This window comes from Trachinotus anak, unplaced genomic scaffold, assembly GCF_046630095.1.
Source record: "Trachinotus anak isolate AG129_WGS33_773 ecotype Australia unplaced genomic scaffold, CSIRO_AGI_Tana_v1 ptg000021l, whole genome shotgun sequence".
NCBI classification, from domain to species: domain Eukaryota; kingdom Metazoa; phylum Chordata; class Actinopteri; order Carangiformes; family Carangidae; genus Trachinotus; species Trachinotus anak.
Genome location: NW_027273872.1, coordinates 20,881,602 through 20,906,256, shown reverse-complemented (window position 1 = coordinate 20,906,256; position 24,655 = coordinate 20,881,602). Strand labels below are relative to the sequence as shown.

At 45.3% G+C, this 24,655-nt stretch overlaps 1 protein-coding gene across 1 annotated transcript in view; it reads right to left on the bottom strand.

Moving 5' to 3' along the window:
* efnb1 (ephrin-B1) overlaps positions 1-13,988 on the bottom strand; it is a 65,748-nt gene extending 51,760 nt beyond the window's left edge. Inside the window, exon 1 of the mRNA XM_071457244.1 lies at positions 12,937-13,988. Coding sequence (XP_071313345.1) covers positions 12,937-13,052 — 116 coding nt within the window. The 5' untranslated portion in view covers positions 13,053-13,988. The remainder of the gene's footprint in view (positions 1-12,936) is intronic.
* Positions 13,989-24,655: the final 10,667 nt, after the last annotated feature.

The window sequence follows — 24,655 nt, the reverse complement described above, 5'->3', positions numbered from 1 at the left end:
CAAGCTAACAGGTCCACACCTGTTTCTGCGGGGCATGCTGCAACAGGATTTCAATAAACCATCTTCTTTCAACGTGAAATCGGACTATGTAAACTCCAGTCGATCGTCTCTTGATAAGGCAGAAAGTTGCAAACTTCAGCGCTATCTGATTCTGACTTGCTGTAAAGTGACTATCAATCAGCATGCAGGCTTGCGATGTGATCGTTATCCACCGTAAAAGTCTGTGTTTATGTTGTGAAATAGTTTCTCTTTTTTCTGAACGTTAAGAGTCATAAACCAACGCAGTTTGAGACATTTAAGATAAGCATAAAGATAAGAGAGGTTTTATCTTTAAAAACTGTCCCAAAATCATACATCTGTGAATTATACAAGCCCATCTGCTGGCTTTTCCGGTGCTGTTTTCATTTACTTGACAACATGATGGTAATAGATGCTTGCAGATAAATGAGAGCAAAGTGACATGCAATCATCCACGTTTTAGTAGCCTTGATGTATTTGCTTTAACAGTCACCCGGAGATGAGAAGCTCAAATTTATTTCAGAAAATAGCAGGCACATCTTACGAAACTGGCTATTTGAATTGCAAATCATTCAGACGATTCATAACGCAGACCGTGCTTGTCTGCCCTCCTTTTCAAGTGAGCACGTGAGCGTGTCTTCATGCATACGTCCGAGTCTGTGTGTGTGTTTGTGTGCGTGTGTGTGTCGACACTTGTGCAGGCATGTGAATGACAGGCTGTCAATGAAAGAAATGTCATTATCTTGCTGATGTCTGTGTGAGCTGTGACCGGGGGCAGGGTCACATCACTAGTGGGGAGCTGACACTCTGCGGACAGGAAACATTACTTTCTGATTTCCCTCTAGAGGGGAAACACTCTTGTCACAATCTGCAAGGCTACTGTTCGACCTCATTTAGAGGTTATTGCAATATGTGCAGCAGAAAAGAGTGTGTGTGTGTGTGTGTGCAGGACGCTTGTGACAATAACATGACAGATACTTATCTCAAAATCTTTTTTTATAGAAGCTATTTCTTTAAAACAACATAGTGGGTTTTTTTTTTCTTTGTTCATAAGGCCTTGACAAGAGGAGTTCTGGTAAACCTCTCCCCTCCCCGTCCTTAGCCTTTGACTTTTTCTGTGTAACAACAATACAAGGGTTTTAGTTCAGTGTCCTGCAGTCGATCTGTTAGGGCACTGATAAGAGAAGCTGATGGATAGGTTTAATCAGCCAAGCCCGGGGATCAAGAACACGGGACAGATCAATCAAATGCTGTGCAGTTTATAAAAGAAACAGCTTTCCTGTGTCACAGGGGTCTTTTCTGCCGGCTCTTTTTTCAATGAGAGAAGAAACCAATATTAGCACAGTAAGCTAAATATAAAAGAGACAGAGGAAGTATCTCAGGTAACTGTGTTGAAAACTGCACTAATTGATGAGACTAAAAGTAACAAGCCAAAAAAAGCTCAGCACAAAGGAAAGGGGCACTATTAAACTCCGGAACAACTCTCTGACAAAGCATAAAGCTAAATATCCCTCATCTCTAACATACTAAATACCTCCTGACATGAACTCCAGCTAAAATCTTCGGTGAAACCGAAACAAACCCATGCTGAAATCAAAGAGGAGTACAACAGAAAGACCCAAAAAAGAAAAGAAGCTGAAAACTATCTACACCAAACAATCAATAGATCTCCATATGAGAGAGCAGCAGACGCTGCTATAACTAGGACATGGTGTTTTTAATACACAGCTGCCGTCTGTGTCTTAAAAGCAGCTTCTTATCAGGGAATTTGAGTGACAAGTCTATTCTCCGCTTACAATCTCAGCTCATGATTGTAAAAGACAGCTACACATGTCCCATCCAATCCAAGACAAATTAGTTGCTCTTTCTTTCCTCCCTTGGATGGGAGATCTTATCCAGGCGGACATGCTTAAGTTGTCAGTGGGTTTCTAAAACCCCATATTGAACAGCATATTGACTGATGCAATCACGGAGACACACATCATTAGGCTCATTAACAGTGAATGTAAAAGGGGAGGACGGCCTAACTGGTGTAGCGGGAGTCTGTGTCTGCTCTGATAACGCTCGCCTTTAACAAGCAGAGCGCGGGCAAGATGCAGGCTGTCGGTATTAAAATGAAATGTGTGTGTGTGTGTGATGTGTGTGCTAATAAATAGCTTGTTTGACATGAAGCTATTCTCATTCACACAGTTTGTTCTGTGATAACCGGGCGGATTGTGGCCTCGTAAAGACGCTCCATGTGTTGTTTTAGGAAGCCATTACAAACTGGGCCGTCTCCATTACAAGGGCTATCTGATCATTATTACTGCCATCTGTAAGGCACACTCAAACCTTAATCTGCACAAGCCAACCACAGCTGACTCCTGAGCTAGTGAACACACACGTATCCTCACTACCTTCCGCTGTGATATATATGTGTATGTGTGTGTGTGTGTGCGCGTGTGTGTGTGTGTGTGTGTGTGCATATCATAACGTGACACAGCAGCTGTTCCCTCGTCACATTGTGGCTTTCAGGTCAACACGTTTTAGTCCAACCCACTTAAGCAACGCTGAGCGGAGCACTACAGTTCTGCTGGAGCCACCGACTTGCAAGTCTCTGTGCGAGGCTGAACCCCAACCCCTCATGCAATGCAAACGCAATCTCCCAGCCAGAGCCGCCTGCACCCTTCAAAGGCTCATCACAGGACGCACATCTAATGCAGAGAGAAGGCCGGTTAAAGCCTCAGCCAGGCATACTGCTTTGAAGGGACTGCTCCGGTCCCTCCAAAGGGAGCCAAATCATTTCCCTTCGCCTCTACCATTCCATTGTGTGAAAGGTGCACCGAGCAGCTCTGTTTGGTGGCGGCATGTGGGGCGCCTTCAAGGATCACGCCACTCCATTCCAGGGAAGGGCCACCACAGGAAATGAAACTCTCCCAAATGCAAGGGGGGGGGGGGACAATAAATATATTCATGCATTCATGTATATTTCAAATAAGAATTTGACTCAGCCCGCATAATGCACATGCAAGGTTCTGACTTTGAGATTCTTGACATGCACGAGGTGCTACAATCAGAAGTGCATAAATAAATCAGAAAATGCAGCAAACAGAGCTACTAAAAGCAGCAACACAGGCCTGGGCCTGGTGTGCAGAAAGGACTCACAGAGGTTTGTCTGCAAAGAAAAGCTTTCATCTCTGAGACAGGAGAGGAGAAGAGAGGAGTGATGTGGTGGAGGTTCGGGCTGTCATGTTTCACGGTGGGGGACTTGAGAGACAGATGAGGAGAATAGCTAAAAGTAGTCGAAGTTTTCAGCGCAGGGGGAAAACGTAAGATGAGACAGCAGAGCTCACAACAGTGTGGCACATTAAGATTAGTGAGTTAAAATCACAGTGTGAAGTATAATATTACGGCGCTTTTAGAGGAGAAACTACCACGGTTACTCATTAAATCGAGTCAACGCAAAGCCTTCGGTCTTATTCTCTGCATAGTTCATAAAGCGAGCGGAGAGGTTTAGGATATTGTGTTTGCTTTAGCAGACCCTCACTCCTATTTCCAATATCGAAGAGATGAGAGGCTTCCACGGCCAAGCACATCATGGGGGAGAATAAACACGCATCTAATGGGAAACATGTGTGTGGGAGATGAAACGGCCTCCCTCATATGAATAGGATGAAATATAGACCTGTGTCCTGCCGTGCTCCAATCACGGCCGTAAGAACTCGGCGTGGAGGGGAAACGGCGGACCCCCGACAGGCTCTCTCACTCAACACACACAAACTGCCAATATGGCCATTCTGGAGCGGATTCATGTGGAGGCCAGGGTCTGACAGTGACATCTCCATTCACTCTTGAATTCTTTTTCTCTTCCCAACATGCATGGACACACACACACACACAGAGCCAGAGGCCATGGGAGGAGGAGCAGCGCTGGGGTATAAAAAAGCCTTTCTCCCTGCCGTGGGTCTCTGTGGGGTTTAGCATGGCATTATGGGAAGATTAGACTTTAGAGTGCTCTACTATCTGATGTCATTGTTGGTTTTACGTTGTCTGGATGGCTTGTGGAACTCGGACCTGATGGCAGGCACATTTCTCTCCAAACAAAATGCTCTGGGTTGCAGATGTGATTGATTGCAGGTTCCTTTTGTATCTGTCTGGTATGGCTCTATTGGAAGAAGAATTAGTCAGACAAAAACGCATGGAAAACACACCACATCTGACTCCATCAATCAAGTCAGCAATCAAAATAATTCAATTAAGAGACTTAAATCCCGCTGGCTTACGAGTTCCTGCTCCAATAGCCCAGAGACAAACTCGATTTACTGACAATCCATACATGATAGCATTAACTCCACTTTAAGGCTCAAATCTTTTTCCATTACTTTCATTTTCTAAATATCAAGGGGAATACAAAGGAAATAGCGGAGTTATACTGTTTGCTTAGGTAGAGGACAACTCAGAAAAAATTAAATAAACAAGAGCAACTTCTAATGCATAATGAAATTGCAGACAGGCTGTCCAGACAACTAAACTAATTTGCAATTTGTTTAGACGGAGACTTGCAAGACATCAGAAACTTTAGAAATGTTTTTTATAGATCTAGTAAATGGCCGTACACAGAGATGCAGGATGGTGGAGAGAGTGGGAGTGGGAGGTTGCTGAATATGTGTGTAATTGTCTTTTTCCCCCGTTTCCGAGGTGTGAAAGGGAATGCAGGGTTGCACTGGGGTGTCCCAGGGAGAGGCGATTGAAGCGTCAGTCACAGCTGCCACACAGAGCCCCGGCGCGCAGCAAATCCCAGGCCCGGCCCTCGCAGGCAGAGGGGCCGGGGCCAGGCCTGGGAGCAGCAGGAGTCCCACAGGCCTTTTCTTCCTACTCCTCTCACCAGCACAAGGGGGACCGGGATCATGCTGGGAGTTTGCTTAGAAAAGGCTGAGCCAAAACTTGGCATAATGGGTTAACGGAGGCATGCACACACACACACACACACACACACACACACACACACACACAAACTCGAATGCTTTTTGGGCTGTCTGTCTTGCCTGTGGGCATGGTGGGAAAAAAAAGATGAAGTAGAGAAAAAAAAAATCAAAGATAAATCAAACCTCCAGTTAACATCTGAAAATTTGGGACACTCACTTACAGAGAAATACACGGAGAATGGGCAAGAAAGGAATTGTTCAAGCTAGATTACCGGAGAAATTAGTGGGTTTTGCTCAATGCCTGGGGAGCCTAATAGTGGTAAAGTCCTGAGGATTATACACTGTGCCATTTCCATGCTCCCCCTAATAGTCTCCATGTCCTGCCTCTGTATGCCATAGATGGATTATGATGCTTTATAATTAACATGGGGGGGGGGGTTGTTACAGACCGCCCATCTGCCACGCTGACACACTTACGGGGGGTATCCCTTGGGAAAAGGGGGCTGCTACTACACTATTGCATTACTTTATCATTCTATCATTCTATTATCCTACCACTCCATTCAATTACACTGTCACTCCATTAGTGTACTCATAACAGTGAACAAAGAGCTCCATGATGATCATAAATGATATGTTCAGGGCTGGTTGGGTATGGTCATGCTTCATCCAAGAAAAGATTACCTGTTACAGAAGTAACGCTCACCGTGGTTCCACTGAAGGAGCCACAGGTAAGAGGAGACGTTCAACTGCTGCCACAAGAAATGTATTTTACTCATATTATATTGTATTATATTGTATTATAATGTATTATATTATATTATATTATATTATGTTGTATTGTATTATATTATATTAGGGTCTTCCTCAGCAGATAGAGTATGCCTCATAAGAAGATTTAAAAAACCTAGAATTGTATTTTTTTATCAGCTGTACTTTTTGTACTTTTAAAACTTGGTGCTAAAGCTTGAGTCAAGACTTTTGGTCTAATATGTGTCTTTTTTTTTTAAATAAATTTTGTATATGCACTTATGAGTTCAAGAAAAAGTAAAAAAAAAATTAAGTTACTCATGAAGCTAGTATGTGGGTTTGAAGTTTTTTTAATACATATACTTTTTTAATTTTGTGGATGTGGTTGAAAGCTCCAGAAAAGGCTGGTAAAATTACTTGTAGTAAGTGGACCCTGAGTTAAGACATTTTGTCTAATACACTTTTTGTAGTTTTTATTAAATGTGGTTGAAAGTTCCAGAAAAACTACAGAAAACTACTAAAGCTAGTAAGTGGACCTTGAGTTGATACTTTATTTCTGGTAATTTTGTAGATGCAGTTGAAAGTTCTGGAAAAAGTTCTTAAAAGTGCTAGTAAAGCTAGTAAAGCTAGAAAGAGTCTTATATATTTTTGAAATTTTTTTAGATGTGACTGAAAACTCCTGAAATAACAAGTAAATGTACTACTAAAACTAGAAAGTGGACCTTGAGTTAAGTTTCTTTTTGTTTGTTTTCAGCTTTAAAAAAGGAAGAAAATATTGTCTACGCTTGCATCATAATTTCTACTGCAACCTCAGTATTTTAGCTAAACCACAACAGGACTCATAGATCTGTCCAATCCATTTTTTTTTGTCATTATTTGTTGGGATCCGTCATCCCCTTCCCCACAGTCCTGGCATATTAAATTCAAACTTTCCCACAAAAGTCTTTGGAGTGCCACAAACTGGGGGAAAACAGATCCCTCGCTGCCTGTATGCTGGTGACAAGTCATGACGTCTTAAAGAACTTGCAGTGCAGCGGGCTGTTAAGGTTGCCTGCCCGCTGTTTGGGCCTGGCGACTGATGAGGTCTGCCTCCACAGCACAGAGGGGTTCTCTGAGAAAGAGTTAAGTCTATGAGGTCAGTCCGGAGGAGGAGGTTACGAGTTCCCGAGTCGGAGCCGCAGGGGTAATGGTTTTAGAGATGGCTGTCACACAGATCCGTTCCACTGTCCAACACCGCCGCTGATCTCCACCAATCCAAGTCCGCCCGCTTTTCAATCGCTCAACTTCTCTCTCCCTGTCCCCTTTTCTTCTTCTCTCCCTCTCTTTCCCCCTCGCACTGACACATGGAAGTAATCTGGGAGCTCTATGCTGGACTGAAAGGATGTGCGGTTGAGCCCAGGACTGCGTTTCAACGCTCTACATTAGCTTCCTTTCCTCTCCTGTTTAATCCCCTTATTTTCAACTGCTCTTATGTAAAAGAACTAAGATGGCAAACAAAAGGCAGACTTTGCCCATTCAACTTCTTTCCCCACTTCCTGTAACTCTGCATCGCTACATTTTCTCTTGATTCAGCTAAAGCGCAGTCGAGGCGGCGTGTAGAAATCTTGAGGGAAGCTTTCCAGCACCAGCGCCTGTGCCTCTGCTTGGCAGAGCTGGAGCTGATGGGAACTTCCTGGTTGCTGCCAGCCAGGCCTCCGACTAATGAAGCCCCGTCGCTAACTGCCTGTAAGGCAGCCACTGTTCAGCCACTCCACACTCGTCCACCGCTCGGCCCTCAACACTTTCACAGGGGCACACTGGCACGCTCCTAACACTTCCTTAATGCTCCACTGTGGCTGGACAAAGAACAATAGCACACCGACATGCACTCTCAAGCACTCATTCACTCCCATAAGCCTATACTTGTCCCTTTCATATGAGCCTTAGTGTCCTTTAATTGCAGTGTGAACACAGAAACTGGGTAAAAATAAACAGTACCCATATTGATTTACAATTTATTTTACAAAATAATTGGACTTGCAATTATTGGACCATAAAGACTGAATATCTAATACTTTGTGTTTGTTTTGGTCCATTAAGGTTTTAAATTAATGGGATTTTCTATTAAAAAAATATATTTTTAAAGAAGAAAGAAATAAAGAAAACAATACAAAAACTATGATGAGTAATAAAAAGTTTCAACAGTTTCTGTCATAGTTTTTATGACTCACCACAGACGACCTAAGCCCAAGTCTGTCACGCCTATGTTAGTGTCTAATAGTTTCATTCTGGTTGTCAGGATTAAGATATAAATTAGTCATCTATTCTAGGGCTAATAACAGGCTATTATTTTCATTATCAATTAATTTGTCTATTCTTTTTTTTTGGCTGACAAAATTTGAATTGAGTTTTTTTTTGGATAAATTACAACCAATTCATCAGTTTTAAGTGTCAGCAATATGAAGATCTATATACCACGAGAAAATATCAATTTGTCAAGCGTCAGAAAATGTTATTTTCTTTATATTGGTTTCTGTCCTCTTCACACCCCCAGGTGTAGAAGATGGTGGCACCACTGTGATCAAGCATCTTGCTCTATCAGGTTTTTTAATTCCCTGGGTAAACCAAAAAAAAAATCTGACATTCCTGTCTAGTTAGTTTCTCAGCTGTAGGAAATAATACATCACAATATGCACTGATACTGTGAGAATATTAAATAGGCCGTAACACAAGATCAATATCTGCTGCATGTTTAAAGTTGCCGATTGCGTTTTTGACCAACCAACTGATTCACAGACCAATCTTTTCAAATCTCTGTTCTTCCCAGTGAGTCATTACATTCAGCTGTTTTCCCAGTTGTGAATCAGTGCCTATAATATGCCTTTAAAGAAAACCAACTGTAACTCATGAGGACCAGAGCATGAAGAAATAGGGAAAAAAATGCTTAAAGAAATTTAGTTGCAAGGAATGAAGCTTGGTTTCATGTGTACCACTGCTTGCATATAAAGACATGAATGCATCAATAACACACAAAAAGGCACAATGATCAGTTTTCAGTGATGTGGCAGCCAAACCACCAGCGGATAAAGTGAGTCCATCTGGAGCGAAACCATGATGGAAAAAAACCGGCATTTTTTCCTTGAAATATCCTAAAGCGCTGCAGCCCCTCTCTGAGCCCAGGTGCCTCACGCAGATAACCAAATGAAGAATCCGTCGGTATACGCCGCTGAAACAACAGCCATGTCGACACAGAAGTGCACACACATAAAAGCAAACGCAGCTGTCCTTATAGCGAGACACAGGGTGCCTTTACAGCACCGTGGGCCAGTTGCTTTCCACAAGTATTTCTTATTGGTTGGCCCGCTCTCTTTCTCTCTGAGTGGGGCTCAGGCTCTAAGTCCTCTCTGTGTGTAATGAGATCTGTATCAGAGGGAAACATGATCAGAGTCTAAAGGGGGAGAGAGGGGGGACTCAGGGAGGCAAGGAGAGAGAAGGTGTATATCGCAAAGGGGTAAAGGGGGCAAGCAGCAGGGCGCGGGGCAGGCAAGAAACAAAAACAGGCCTCTGACCCTCTCAGCAGTGACCCGCAGTGCAGCGAGCAGCAGAGGGGAGCGTTCACTGGACTCTTTGCAAGGAACCAAATCCTGTTTCTGGTCTAGTCCTTCGGTTTCATCCGGCTCTTGTTCAACAGGTTGCGGCAGATTCGAGTTTTGCAATTGCAGTTTGTTTTTTTAACCTCCTGCTGAAATCCTGGTTATATTCAAATGTCAGCGCTGTAGAGCTTTTGTGAACGTCACTTTGCAGGAGTCAAAGGTTTCTCTGTGTTCGAGAATAAACCTTTAGAGCGTTTCCTCCAATAACAGCAGCTGCTAAAAGCAAAGATAAGGCAGAAGTTTGTTTAGTCCTAATTACCTCGTGTTTTTTTTCCTTCCAATTATCTTACCAGAAAAAACTTGAACTTTAATTAGGCGTTCTGTGCAGCTACTCTACTAATAGCAGACAAATAAAATTATGTTGTTTTCAAAAGGTATTTAACAATAAACTTGCCACCTCACCATGCGAAAGTACAGGGTTTTTTTTTTTCTTTAGAAAAATTATAACATTAAATTGCTTCTCTATTTTGGAAATAAATATCACAGTAGTAATCAAATCCAGTGTAATCATCATCAAACTCACTGAACCTTCAAACCACACAAGCATGTTATAAACCAAATCAGTCAACTGTTAAACTGTGAGCCAGGCAGCTGAGGTCAACAGAGAGCAAAATAAGATGAGTAAGTAAAGACCCACAGCAGCAGAGGCTTTAGAGGACTTTTATCAACACAAACGCCTCTCTCTCTCTCTCTCTCTCTCTGTGTTAGGCTAATTCGTGTTCTTTTGTGGGTCTCAAAACTGATCAAGGCCAAAAAAACGTCGACAAATTGTTTCCAAGCCTCACCAAAATGCAAGGAGTTCAGCACTAGTCCAGCAGACTCGCGGCCGGCCTGTGGCTGTTACCTCGCTGTGCACTTTCATACGCGCCAGTGTGTTTTTCCAACTCTCATCCCATCATCTTGTTTGTCTCCTGAGCTGCTGCAAACAGGCCGTGGTAGCTGCAGGTCATGAGGTAAATATTAGCTAAGGAGGGTTAGAGGACGAGCGGGAACCACTCACAACAACCTTGTCAGATTATCATTAAAATGGCATCACTGCAGCATTCCTGTGCACACTGTGACTGTGCCCGTGCGAGTGCATGTATGGCCTGTACGTTGCGGCGCTGGCTTCAGCCAAACCGACGGGACGTGATCAGTCATAACAAAGTGACATTTTCTGGCATAATCCCACTCAGCTAAATGAGAACTAATCCGATTTGCTCTGATCAAATGTTAGGCAGTTCTTTACCGGGCTGGGGACGTTGACACATCCTGCCTTCTTCTGCACAGTTACTGCCCCTCCCCACCACCACCACCACCACCGCCAACCCCACCCCACACTCATCCTGCCTCAAATTAAATATCAAAAAAGGTCTGATACATCCTGCAGCAAAGCTAAACACTTTGGGATGTTTTCGTCTTCTTCTTCCCAGATTTCCGGACGCTACAGTGATGATGTATGTTGCCTGCTCAAGCATGCTGGGAGGAAATCAATTAAGCAAACCCCAGTTATTGATAATGCAGGAGCGGGAGTGATAGCATCCTCACATGGAAATCCATAACAGAGAACACTCAGAGGGACCCGCACATAAGCTTGAACACACACACACACAAAGAAAAAAACCACACACACACGCCATAGTGCCCCAAACCTGCTGGTTTCCTATACTTTGTCTCATAACTCACGGCCTGTAGAGAGGCGCTGCTATTGTTATATATTGTGTGTATGTGGTACAGTGTGCGAGCAGAGGGCCAGATTAATTTATTAGCTGAGGCAGCACTGCTCCCCAAAGTGGGAACAGGAAGTAAGACATCGTAAATCTAGATAAGTCGCCAGATAGTGTACTGTACATTACTATAGGCCTCCCTCTCTTTGTGTTATTACTATGGACCAATATAGGCCAAGACAGAGAGATAGAGTTTAAAACAACAAACAGGGAAGACAGACAAATACTCCTTTTTTATTGCCAATCATACACCAAAAAACAGGTTTGTCTTTTGTTATTGCAAAGCCTGCACGCAGCAAGATAATTGTCTATTGTTTTCTAAGTGCAGGCAGCAGGATAATTAGGTTGAGAGAACACAGAGCAGAGTGCATTATTGTTCCACTGTGAACTTTATGAAATATTCGGCCGGCATGGGGATTTTACAAGGAGCAAAGTGGAGGAACAGATGGAGAAATGATCTTCCAATCCCTAAACCCAGCGTGGTAACCTTCTGAGACATTCCCTCCAGGTGACATCATCAATCAATAAATGTCTCCCCCATTTTTTTTTTTTTCTTTTTCATTTGTCTTCCGCTGACACAAGGTGTGGGTTTTTGTGCAGGGGTAATACGTGCGTGTATATCTCTGTGTGATGACGCTCATTGTTCCACTACCTCTGCAGCTATAGTCAAATAAAAGCTGATGGGCCGTAGTCCTACCATTAGGACCAGGCCACACACACACACACACACACGTATCTACCCACACTCCAATGAACATGGCAGCAATATTCATACTCGCTGACTGCACAACGAGCTCCTATGACATCTGACATTTGGGGGATAAATCATGGATTCACTTGAATGAATAAGTTCTAGTTATAAGCTGGTCGAGCTACTCTCCATTTCCCCTCGGTGCTGTGAACTCAAATGAAGGTCAACTCCTCAGCTCCAACCACACAGAAATTTAGCAGATTGGGGTTTTTTTTTTTTCTTCTTCCTCCCACTTTTAGTTTATTTTCCCCTTATGTATGCTTTCCAACATCATGCAAATGTGGGAGTCAAGTCTAAGTGGGTGATAATTGTTACCAGAGTGTGTTTTATTATCAGCAGTCTGGGCTCACTCTGCTTGTTTTGATGGGAATAATAGAAATTTACAGGATGAAAATCTTGCCTTGCTTCAGCTGCTTGCTTTTGAGAAACTTGGTTTGATGTTGAGAAAGAAATGATGCTGGATCTAAACCAGGGCAATTAAGAGAAATTTTATTCACTTCAAGCATTTGCTCCTCTGATATCTGAAACCATCTTGTCACGCATTTTTTTATGGTGGGGGAACTGAATTCAAACCTGGAAGAGCTGGGACGCAGTGTGCCCTGGCCCTTTCGGGGGCCAGGCAGAGCCCCATGTTCAGGGCTCCTGAGAGGGGCCGAGAGGAGGAACAACCTGGGCTAGGACTTGACACAGTTGGCATGCTTTACCTGTCTTTTCTCTTTCATTCTTTGTTCAGCAAATGACATCTGCTACAAGGAAATTGTAAGAAAGGGTTGGACAAACTCTCAAAGCCTCCAGGTAGTCCTGATTTATGTGTCCAAGCAGACTTCCCTCTGGTAATATACAGGTGCATGGAACATAGCTATGAATTGCCATAATTAACCATGTATTATTGTGATTGAAGTGGGGCCTACTGTATTATGTATAAGCCAGTGCCTTCTGTGTTTCTTTGGTGTTGGGAAATTCCCCACTGAGGAATAAATCAGCACACAACTCTGTGGCGCAGGGATGACAATTAAAACTAAATAAATTCTGTTCTTTTTGAGATAATTGCTACATTTACCAGAACATTTAAGCCAGCTTGCACACAATGGCAACTTTTCCAGTCATGTTAGTCCACCATTACGCACACACCCAGCGAGTTTGGCATGCTTGTACAGATGAAATACGAGACTTACTTGGGATTCTGCGAGCTCCAAATTATAGTCTCCAGCGATTTCGCCGAAGGTAACGCCGACCTGCACATTAAAATAAAGATCCAGAGGTAATACTTCCAACATCCGAGTCCCGCCATTCTGATAAATGTACAGACTGTGAGCCGATTACTCAGAGCGTCGGACTGTGCGCCTGGCAGCCTTTATCTGTGGTTCGCCCGGTGGGAAGGTGAGCTACGATCAGTCGGGAGCATGTGAGGTCGATATCAGATACATGTCCCTCTGTCCGACTTCTTTTTAAAAACAATGCTCCAGACCCTTGTGTCCTTGACTGAACTGTTCGCAGGACGTGAGAAGACACCCCTCGGTTCTTGGTAGGATCTGGAAGGAGAGCAGCCCCCGGAGTGTCCTGATTGACCTGTGGCTGAGACAAAAACAGCCCTTCACGACCTTTTTTTTTTTTTTTTTTTTTTCTTCTCCTTCTTCACCCTACAGAGACAACTCGACGATGCGATCTGACGCGTGATGAAACGGATCTGAGCGGTCGCACAGTTTTGGGAGACACAATCTGGCGATGCGGCTGCCCGGTGAAGCGCCGCGCCGTGCCTTTGTCAGAGCTGTACCTGTCGCTGTGTATCGCTACCCTACGGATGACCACGTCCATCCATCAGTCACAACTCCGCAAGCAGGCTGGGAATCCCGGGGTCCACTTCATTCCAGTGTTATCTTTCACTCCTCCTCCCCTCTGCTATTCTTCCCCGCAAAGGAACTGAGTTTCTATTGTAAATATTCCTCCCGGCTCTCAGCGCCGTTCCGCGTCGCGTTGCGCTCCAGCAGGGTCGCCTCTTAGTCCAACTCGGGCATGCTGCGTGGAAAACACTGCCCCGTCTCCTCCTCTCCGCTCGCTGCGCGGACACTAAAAGTACCGGGGGAGGGTTAGACCTGCTCACCAGCCCGCTCGGTGCCTCGAAACCCGCTCGCCAGCGTCTCCATTGCCGGTGTACCCTGGTCGACCGTCTGCGAAACTCTCCGCGCTCCGGTGTGTGCGGCGGCTCCAGCTCAACTGTAACCCGAGCCGAGCGACGCGAAGGTGGGGGGGGGGTGAGGAGGAGGAGGAGGAGAGGAGGTGGTGGTGGGGGGTGGGGGGGGCAGCCCACAGTGTGAGCCGCGGCCAATCACAGCGCTCTGTCCGAACTTGGAAGCAGGAAGCGACGGCATTTATGGGGACGTGGAGTGGTGGATGGTGGTGGGTAGATGGAGAGAGGAGGGGGGAGTTGGTGGTGGTGGTGGTGGTGGTGGGGGGGGGCTGTTATTGGGTTGACCCCCATATCTCCACCCACCACCACCACGGCCCGAGCCATCGACCCAAATTGAAATGGACTTCGGAGTTATTCGTCACACTGAAAGCTCTGGTGAGGAAAACGAGCGTGTGTGAAAGTGCTAACAGCAGCAAAACTTTGGCCCCTTTAAATCCAGAACCTGAATGACCCTGCAGATCCCCAGCCTCACTCTGTTCCATAACATTTCTATAATCTAAGCCTATCAGTATCTCCCTATAGGGAATTATAATTATGCCTGTGGTAGGTAGGAAAAGTGAATTTTTAATATGTTTTGATTCTTTACAAATCCACTATACTTAACCGTGTAGGATTACAGTATGTTATTTTGGTCCTTTCTTTTTTTCCTCTTTGAAGGGAATGATGATTAATGGTCTCTTTGGATCCCTTCCTAGTTGTCCCCTTCTGGGATAATGAACTGCATGAGAACTTAGTCTCCAGTGTCAATAGACAATAGACGGTCGGTAGCCTATAGTCATCGGGCCATTCATTCATTGAAGAAGAAACGCTTGACACATAATTGATCATGTCCATGTCTGTGCCCCCTTTGTGTGTGTATACGTGTGTGTGTGTGAGAGAGAGAGAGAGAGAGAGAGATTTTCCCTTTAATTTCCTTGCATTTATACAATCAATGCCGCCCCCTAATGGTTGTGATGAAACTGATTCACAGAATACAGGAAGGGAATTCAGTGTAATTGGAAAGGAAAGATCACAGACATTTACAGACGTGTCCTTTGCTTCCTTAAATTATTTGTATTACATCCTGTTGTGGGATGACAGCCCATAAATCTTTATAGAACAGTAAGCTCACTATCAGCTTCACACCCAAATGAGTATACACTCTAATTATCACAGTGTATTTATGTTTGTAAGGGTTTTGTGAGTGTGTGTGTGTGTGTGTGTGAGAGAGAGAGGGGGACAGGGAGAGAGATAATAGAGGCCACAGAAGTTGGAGTGCCATAGCTGCGTCCTTAGGAGCCTGGCTACAGAATATCTGAGTGTTGTCATAGTAACAGCAAACACAGGCCAGTTGCCACAGAGCTGGCATGTCCCATCTGATGGCCGGGACGTAGCCTATGGGATACCTGATACCTTAACAGCCAATCAAACGGTCACAGATAGATACCTGATCTGCTGCGAGCCAATGAGACGCCTCCTGTGTACAAGTTTGACGGCTGCCACAGCTGCGGCCAAGGCTGACTGACCAATGGCTGCAGGACAACGATGGCGGACATACCAAGCTGTTATTGTAAGCGCGTGATCAAACCACAGTCTGGGATCAGCAGAATCAAAAACACTTTATTAGCCAAGTACAATACGAGATACAGAGATACAGAGATTTGCCTTGGGAAGTAATCAGAACTAATCCTCTCCGACAGCATGTACCAGTACATGTGGTACAAAAACAAAACGTCATATAAAGCACAGAAAGATTATAGAGGATATACTGTCCACATTACCCTACATAAACACAAAAACTATGCATTGTGACCCAGTGCAGTACACGTACGGACAAAGGAGTGTATTGAGCATAGCATTCGTGTTCCCTCACACACTCCATGGAAGGCAAGCTGATTTTTTTCTACTCCCTCAGACAGCCACCTATAAAATACTGGCATTTCCAAGTAATGAGGTCATCACGTTAATCCGTATAGGTGGCTTATTAGTCCTTCTATAAATAGCCTGGATGTACTTTGATACCCCAGAAGCTCAAACACAGACGCTCCTCCTATGCTTCAGAACGGAGTAAGGCTGCAAATAAAGATTATTTTTATTTCTGATAATAGTTTTGATCGAGTAAAACATGACAGAGAATGCACAATTTTAAGGCGACATCTTCAAGCTGCTACAGTCTGGAGCCATGTCAGCAGCTCTGTGAGGTTGTGCATACAGTAGGCACAGAGGTGCTTTGAGCTAACGACAATGGTACCATGCTTCTTGCTAAGCAGGTATACAGTTTGCCATGAACACCATCAGCTTGTTATCACGCTAATGTTGGCTAATTAGCATTAAACACAAACTACAGCTGAGGCTGATGGGACTCAGGACAGTTTAGCAAGTATATCAAATTGCAGTTCATCCTGAGGAGGATATGAATGTCCGTACCAAATTGTATGGCAATCCATCCAATAGTTGTTGTGACATTTCATTTGAAATCACAAATGTCGACATCATGGTGGCAGTGGAACAAAAGTCAGGGGGACCATCATAGTCATAAGGATCAGGTTATGCTTGATAAGAACTAGTTCATTTAATGTGCTGTCCGGCCATGTCCGAAATCAAAAGTAAGTGGAGTAAAAAGCCTGTCACAGAGAGCGAGCGGGGAGATGTGATAGTCTTTAAACATGGGGATAATGGTGCACATTTTCAAACGGTCTCTCCTGAGAGGCATTAATGGCGCTGCGCATGAAAAGTGACAGAAATAGCTGTGTTAAGAGTCTAAAAAGAGCAAGAGAGGGAAGTTCAAAGCCATCTTACTGTCTCACCTCTGCAAAGGTGACCACTCACAGTGTGAATGTCAGCTTGTCGGTATTCAGAAATTTACAGAAATAGTTGGAAACAGTCCCCCCTCATCTGCTGTCAGGGAGGTGTGAGGGGACGTGGAACTATTCAGGCATTGGACAAGCAGTTAAGAAGAAGCATATGGGCCATTTAAGGACTCATCCTCTAGGAATCATGAATGCCTGCACAAAGCTTCATAGCATCTCATGCAGTAGTTCAGATGTAGCAGTCTGGACCAAAGTGGTGGACCAACAGACCAACATGCCACTGGCACAGCTAAAAATAATCTGTTTATACTGAGAAGCAGGAAATCCCTTCGTTTACAGGGCTGCAACCAGAAATTGTTTCACATTCTTGCTTGATAAATGACTGAAATGATTAAGCAATTATCTAAATTGTTGCAGATTATTTTGTTTCAGCTCTAAAATGGAGAATAGTTAGTCATTCGCTGCAGCTTTTGTTTTCTTCTCTCTGAAACTCCAAGATGAACCTTGGTGCCGAGGACATAGCTCCTTCCCAATCTGATATTTACACTTAGCAAACACTGAAACCATGACATCATCATTCCGGGATGAAGCCGCTGTGGGCCGGCAGTCAGTCCAGCAACCTCACAGTGAAATAAATCACAGTTAAAGTGGCCTCCTCTTGCTTTTAATCTGCCCTTAATGAAGTTTGGCACGTTTCCCTCTGGTGCGGCTCCATGACACAGCCGTGATCTACGGGCTAGGCTGGAGACCAGAGGGCTGCGGCCTCGGTTGAGCTGTGGGACATGTGGCTTCAGCCGGGGCTTTGCTGATCCAGGTATGAGCGGAGCCCCTTTGGCATGCACGGGGTCAAGTGGTTAACCCTCGTTATCTGGAGAGGACAAGGAACATGTGACTCAGACGTTCCAGCTGTAATCAATATCGAACAGCCATTAACCACTGAGACAACACATCCTCACAAACACACACGCACAGACACACACACAAAAGCACTTAGCAGCACATGTTTCCCGTCCGTCTCACGCACTGTAAAGTGTTCACTAAAGGAAACACAAGGGCAGAAACGCAAACAACATGGACTCACTCCAAACACTGAGCTGGCTGAAACAGTGGGAAAACTCTGTTAATGTAAACTGACTATTTTCGGAGGCAGACGTTTGAAAAGTTGTTGTATGAGCTGTTCATGCTGCTTTGATTTAACTGTAACAGCAGCGAGGCCAAACACAACAGCTGGGGGCACACGCAGACGCACATTTCCTGTTTGTGGCCGATCTCTGTCCAGACATCTTCCTCCTCTCTCATCTCGTTCTGCCGCTTCACTCTTCCCCCTCTTCTTAACTCGTCTCAGCCATCTCGACCGACAGGAAAGCACTGATTACAGACAAATAAGACTCTGAGCTAAACATGTCCTCAATTTTACATCCAAGCAGGTGATGTGAGCAGAACCGCTTCTTCTTCTTCTCCCTTCCACATCTCTCATATCAGTAATTAGGTCTGATAACAAGCCGAGACAATAGATGTTTCGTGTAGCCATCTTTGTCTACATATAAACACTGGGGAGTCTTGATAACAATCCTAACTTGTAGCTGGTTGTGATCCTCCCATCTTCACTCACCACAGCTCCCTGCATTATACCTTTTTAGCCTCTCAGATGAGATTAGAATTTGAAAAGAGAAACTGTTCTTTGATGCTTAATATCAAAGAACCTGACGCTCAACAATTCCCCACGAAAAAAAAAAAATGGGCAGAAAGTTAGGACATGCACTCCCTCAGACACACATGTTATTAACTCCCTGTGATTATTTGTTAGCGTAAACTGCATTTTGTAGGCCCGTGGCCTGGAGGGTTTAGAGAAGAGCTAAAGTGATGGAGAGAATATGCCAAATGCTGGCCCTGGGGGGGCGTTCTGTCCATTCTAATAGAATTACAAGCCTCTGATAGATGAGTCTTTTCTCCAAGGCTACTTGTCTGTCAAACATTAGGTCACACTCAGCTTCCACACTCGGATGAGGTGGGGGGGTAGACGGGGGCTCAAGGCATAGAGAAGAAAACGTCTGGAGAGGTGCCTCACTCCCTGCCAAGAAAAGGAGGGCAACAAAAGTGAGAAAGGGTTAGGGGAGAGAGGGAGGACTGGGTGAAAAAGAGAGGGTGGGAGCCGGTGAAAGAGAAAGCAAAATGAGTGAGGGTGGGGGGTTAAAGAAAGAGGAGAGAGTGAGAAGGGTACAAAGGGGTGCATTCGAATCCACTCTAATCAAGGCCTGTGTGATGTGTGATGGACAGGACCTGCGGACGTGCCTTCTTTTCAATTTCAGTGTGTGTGTGTGTGTGTGTGTGTGGACGGTGTGACGATAGGAGGGGCCAGGCCTCTAGTAGAGATGTCTACTGCCAGCAGCCTGAATGGGACAAAGACCTGAATAGAAACTTCAAAGCGACCTCTGTGAGCTAACCCCCCCCCCCTCCTCCCCACTGCCACCACCACTTCTTCTTCACAGTCCCTTGGCTGTGTGATGGTCAACAAGCTTCTGCTCAAGTGGTGTGTGTGTGTGTGTGTGTGTGTGTGTGTGTATGTGTGTGTGTGAGTGTGTGTGTGTGTGTGTGTGTGTGTGTGTGTGTGTGTGTGTACGCACGGCTTTTATTTTCTGACTGCTACATGCATTTCTTGGCAGCTATGCGTGCAGTGTGGATTTCAAGTGTCCCTGTCTGCCCATGTGTTTCTTTCTTATGCAAGGTTGTGTGTGTTTGCTTTAAAAGAGCAGACTGCAGGATGCAGATATAATTGGAGCAGGGGATCTGACTCATTGCTCTCCCTCGCTGAACTGAGCGCTGGCTCTCTTTGGCAGGGTTGGAATTGAAACAAGTAGCCCACAGAGCTGACGTGTTGAAGAAATTATTGTTACTCAGTGATACAGAGGGATTTAGCGTCTAATTTGATCCCAGTGTCCTTACTGATTTTGGCCTGTGTTATGATCTTGCGGTGTGCGTCATCTAATTCTATTTGGCTGTGGCTCAGGGCCTCTAATGATCCTCCACTTATCACCCCTCTCTCTCTACAGCAGATACTCCTCAAAGTGTCTCTCCCAGCACGGCTAATAGACTACTGCAGAGATTCTCTTCGGGCCCCTGAGAAAAACAGGAAGACCTAGGGGTGATGGCCAGGTCGGGGGGAAAGATAAGATTTGTGTATGCGTATTGTGGGCTTTGGCATTTGTGTGATCACATGTGTTTGTGTGTGTGCGTGTGTGTTTGCCTCACGAAGGTATGCGTCCTGTCCGAGCCCACTCGCACCAGTCAAGAGTCAGGTCAGGCTCCAAAGCCCCTGGGATCAACGTGTCATTGTTGCTGCAGAGTGTCGCTGACATGTCCTCAGTGACATCATCACCTGGGGACACTGAACAGATGATTCATCTCTATTCAGTGCACAGCTGAAGAGCCATTAGAATCCACCTCTAATCAGGGTACAGAATAAAGTAGCCCCAACAACCTCATCAGTGTTACCTTTTTTATTTCCCCCTGGCAGGTGCAGCGCGGTGGCGGCGGCGGCGGTGGCGTGGGCTGCTGCACCTTTGATCATATATTTATATTTCAAGAGACAGAACAGTAGTCCTGCATGCAGGCATAGTCCTCGCGTTGGGAAACATCCTCTGAATGCGCCTTTAAATCGTTAAACCTAGCAGTAACCGTCATCTGTCTCTGGGAAAATATGCTTGCTATAGAAAATCACATTGAGATAACCTTATCTGCAGATAGAATGTTATCTGTCATCCTGATTATGTCATGTGCTTTCAGCTGAGCGTTATTCTGTGCAGCTATAAATAAAGAGGCCATAAAAATCCTGGAGGAGGTCTGTAATGTGTAATGCCCACACACACGCACACATACACGCACAATGCAGTAATTGTGACACGCCTGTAAAACAAAGACGCAGGAATAATCACAGCTAATGTACACACAGCTAATGTGCAAGTGCCCGAAATACACACTGAACTAAAAGGGAAGGACCGCACCCTGGCACACACTGTTGCAGAGGGAAACACACAAACACACCTTGGGCAACCAACGATATAGACCTAAAAAAAAACAAAAAAAAACACAGTTTTAACCCAGGGAGACAAACTCCTAAATCTGAGGGTGTCCTTGTTGGTAAGCAGCTGAGGGTGCACGAGTGCTCTCAGCCGCATCATCAAAGCCTCAGCAATTACTCCCATGCTCCCTCACTCTGGCATAAATCTGCTCTTATCTCGGCTCGCTGCAGGATCAGGGAATATCAGCTCCAGCATCTGCTCCATCTACAAACCCAGCCACTAAAAGCACAACAAAGTGGCTCTGCAGGCATAAATAAAGGAAGGAGGGGCACCGGAAGAAGCAAAGGAGGGTGGGGGGGGGGGCATCGAGAAAAACAGAGAATGAAAGATAGGGAGAGGGAGGTACAGGGGTGTGTGTTCCTGCTTGTCTTATTTGCTTTGGGCATTTGGGCTCATTCACACTGCAATCTGTCAATCAGCCAGTCCCAAGAAAATGATTTCCAAGCAGCTCTTCTCGGCTCAGGATAAAATCTTCGCAGGAAATTAAGACATATGAAGAGAAGGGAGGTGAACAGCTCTGGTTGGGGTAAAAGGTCAGAGTTAAAGATTTAGCAGGCAGGGGCAGATATGAAGTTAAGACCGGTTTGTCATATTTATTGGAGGGGGTTAAGATAATCACTGACTCTCTTTGTCAAAGGGCCTATGAACTCTGGAGATGTTAGGATCAAGGCCCACGGAAACATTTTTTACATTATTGACCCAGTTTGCGCAGAGAGGTCAGCTGATTCCAGGTCTGTTATGGAGAGCAAAGTTGCTCACACCTGGCTGAAGCCACAGCGGCGGCAGAGGAACAGGTCTGAAAAGTATTTTTAGGAGGATGTTTATTTTTCCTCACGGCCAGACCGAAGCAACATCTTTCATTCTGACCTCTTTTATCGCAGCTGTGACCCCGACCTCCCTCCTCCACCACATCCACCCAAGTTTCTCTCCTGTACCTCCCCGTCCTCTCTGCATTTCCTCCTTCCTGTCCATGTCATCCACTCCCATTCGCCCCTGGGTCACCCACTCCCTGCTCTCCAAACACAGCCACAGAGCTTGACTGGTATGCGATTATTCTTTAAAGTAGGAGCCAAATTTACAACCATCCGAAGCTGCTCAGTTCAACATCGGTAATAGAGACAAAATGTTACAAGTTAATGTTATGAGGAAATACCTCAGCTCCAGGTGCTGGCTTGGGGTCAGGGGTGAGGGGTGACGGGTCACACACCACCCCTCAGGGCTCCCTGAACCCTGACCTCACAAGACTGATGAATAGTGTGTTAACGGGGACCAGCCCTCTCTTACTGTGCCTGCACTCTCTCTTCTTGTCTTTGACTACCTCTGATTCCCCCCCACTCGCTCCTCACTCTCCTGGGAACTGATCTGGCAGAAGCAGAGTAGCAATACTTATACCTGCTGAACCTTTAAAGTGCCTCACCATCTGTCGTCTCCCCTGGATTTAAAATTATCATCATATCACATTCAAACTAGGCACTGTCGCACTCTTACATAACCTAACCCCTATCTACCAGCGCATGCAATACTTAAGAATAGATTGAATAAATTATTATTGGGTGAGGTGTTAAATCTTGGCCAGCAATAGAAGTGCTCTCTTTCTAATGAGGCTCCCCTGCCTCGTCTCTGGCTCGTATCCGTGCAGAAGGGAAGTGAGAGAGCTAATAACAGGCACACGCATGAGCCACCTGCCCCCTCCCCGCATACCCATGCACAATATACATGCACCAATGGACATAACACAGGCATGCACATTGCACACACATTTTTAACGGACACACACATACACCCCCACAGCCTGCACCCTGGGCCATTTGCACAGTCATATCATAGAGCCAATTAAAGAGATGAGTCTTATTAGCTGAGGTGTCCTGGCCCTCGTTAATCACTGGGGTTTCCTGGCAGGGGCTGGTGACATGCAGAGCTCTCTGTCATCTTTATGAGACCTGTCTCATCACGCCCTTATAAGACACTCATCCAAACTTTACCGAGAGTCATGATTTAGCAGAGCTGGCTTGGCCCAGAAATGTGTTCAGTCATCTGCAGGTCACCTTTGAATGAGCTTCAAGGGATTTGAAAATGGAAGCGTAGAAATGTAGGCTTTGTGTGGCAACATTGTGCTCGCTCACTAGCTTGCATGTTTTCCAGAGTTTCCCCCCACCTTCTTAATTGAAAAACCATAATCTTGTTTTCTCTTCCTGCAGGGAAAACATTATTATCCTCGCTGCACAGCTCAGGCCCACTGGGACGAGCGAAAGTGGCTCCACAACAATGAATGTGAGGTGAGGAGAGAAGGTGTAGAGAATCAGATTCCAGGGCAACCCAGGGTAAATATCACTCTGCTCCCTGCTGAAAACTCGTCTTGTTTTCTCGCTTGCCCTGCCCAGACCTCTGGACCACCTGCAGGCCCGCTGATGACAGATTCCCTCCACACACTGGACCATCAGTGCCAAAGGGAGACTAATCCTCCTGCTTCTGTCCTCCAAGTACAATAGTCCTGTCACTCGTTCACTCATTCAGAATACCTTTAGCTGCTCTGCCTGTGTGTCAATACGGAGAAAACCGACAGGAGGCAGGCAGTAGGTTCCCACGGCGCTCTATTCATAGCTTTTCCATTGGAATCTCTGACCTGTTCTGGCCTGTCTCATGAAACCTGCTCCTCATAATGAAGGGCATTGATCTTTTTTTCTCATTTCACATTCACCTTGACATCTCTGTTACGGCCCACAGAGCGTCTCCTCTTAATCCAGGACAGATTCCTTCCCTTTATTTGGTTACCAGATATTCTATTGAATGCACGGTGCATTGTTGGAATGATGTGGCTCGGAAATGTCAAGGATGGGGTGTACTGCAGCGCATCACAAGGCTCCAGAAGATCAAGTCTGGGCATTTCAGCGTCAGTGGCCGGGAAGCTGGTCTGTCTGTGTGCGTGTGTCCCTGTGTCTAATCTGAGGCGGGTTCTGGTAAATGATTTTCCAGGGTCAGCTGCTTTCCTCTGCCCTTACAAGCCAAGGAGATTACAACCAATGCTCTCATTAATGATTTATCCATTGGAATTAAAATTCTGTGGGTTTATCTTCACGCAAAACTCTGGCAAAGCCTCGGCCTCCATATATAACAGCTCTTCTGAGAGTTGGAATCAATTAAAGATGTGGAGAAAATGAGTATATTTTAAATTGCCATGAAGTATTTTTCAGATCTTGTTAGATGAGGTTTCCAGTGAACTCTGCACATGTATGTGTGAAGCACAGTTCCCAGTCCTCCTTGACCCTCTCTGAGGTCTCAGCACCAGCTAAACTGATAGGGCCTGTGGAGGCCTTTGGGTTATCAGAGGTAAATAGAAGCTGGAAGCACCACAGAGGCTGTGGCTCTGATTTAAACTCAGCAGCCCTGACCTCAGCAACACAGCTTAACCTAAGTCAGCCCATATAGATGTACTGTGAGAACAAATCAGAGAGAAAAGTAGAGGGAGAATAATCGTTTTGGCACAGAAGTGTGAGATGTGGACATAAAACATCCTGGCAACTTTCATAAAACTGGTTTGACAACAGCTATACACGAATCTAAAATTTCACTTTGGTCTCCGTCTACAGGAACACCACAAACACTGTGCTAAAGAAAGGGCTGACAGCTCAGAAGAGAATCAGGCAGGGCTGCCGAGGTAAGTGCTTTTCTGCACATTATTCTGACAGCCATCATGTGACAAGCAGACTGACGCAGTGATAGATGAGTCTCTTCATGTACCACAGGCTGGACATGAAGGAGAGCTCTCTGCCAGGTCCTATTCTAATAGGACCGCATTGATCTGAGCTCCTCTTTATTAATCCTGCACTTAACACAGAAG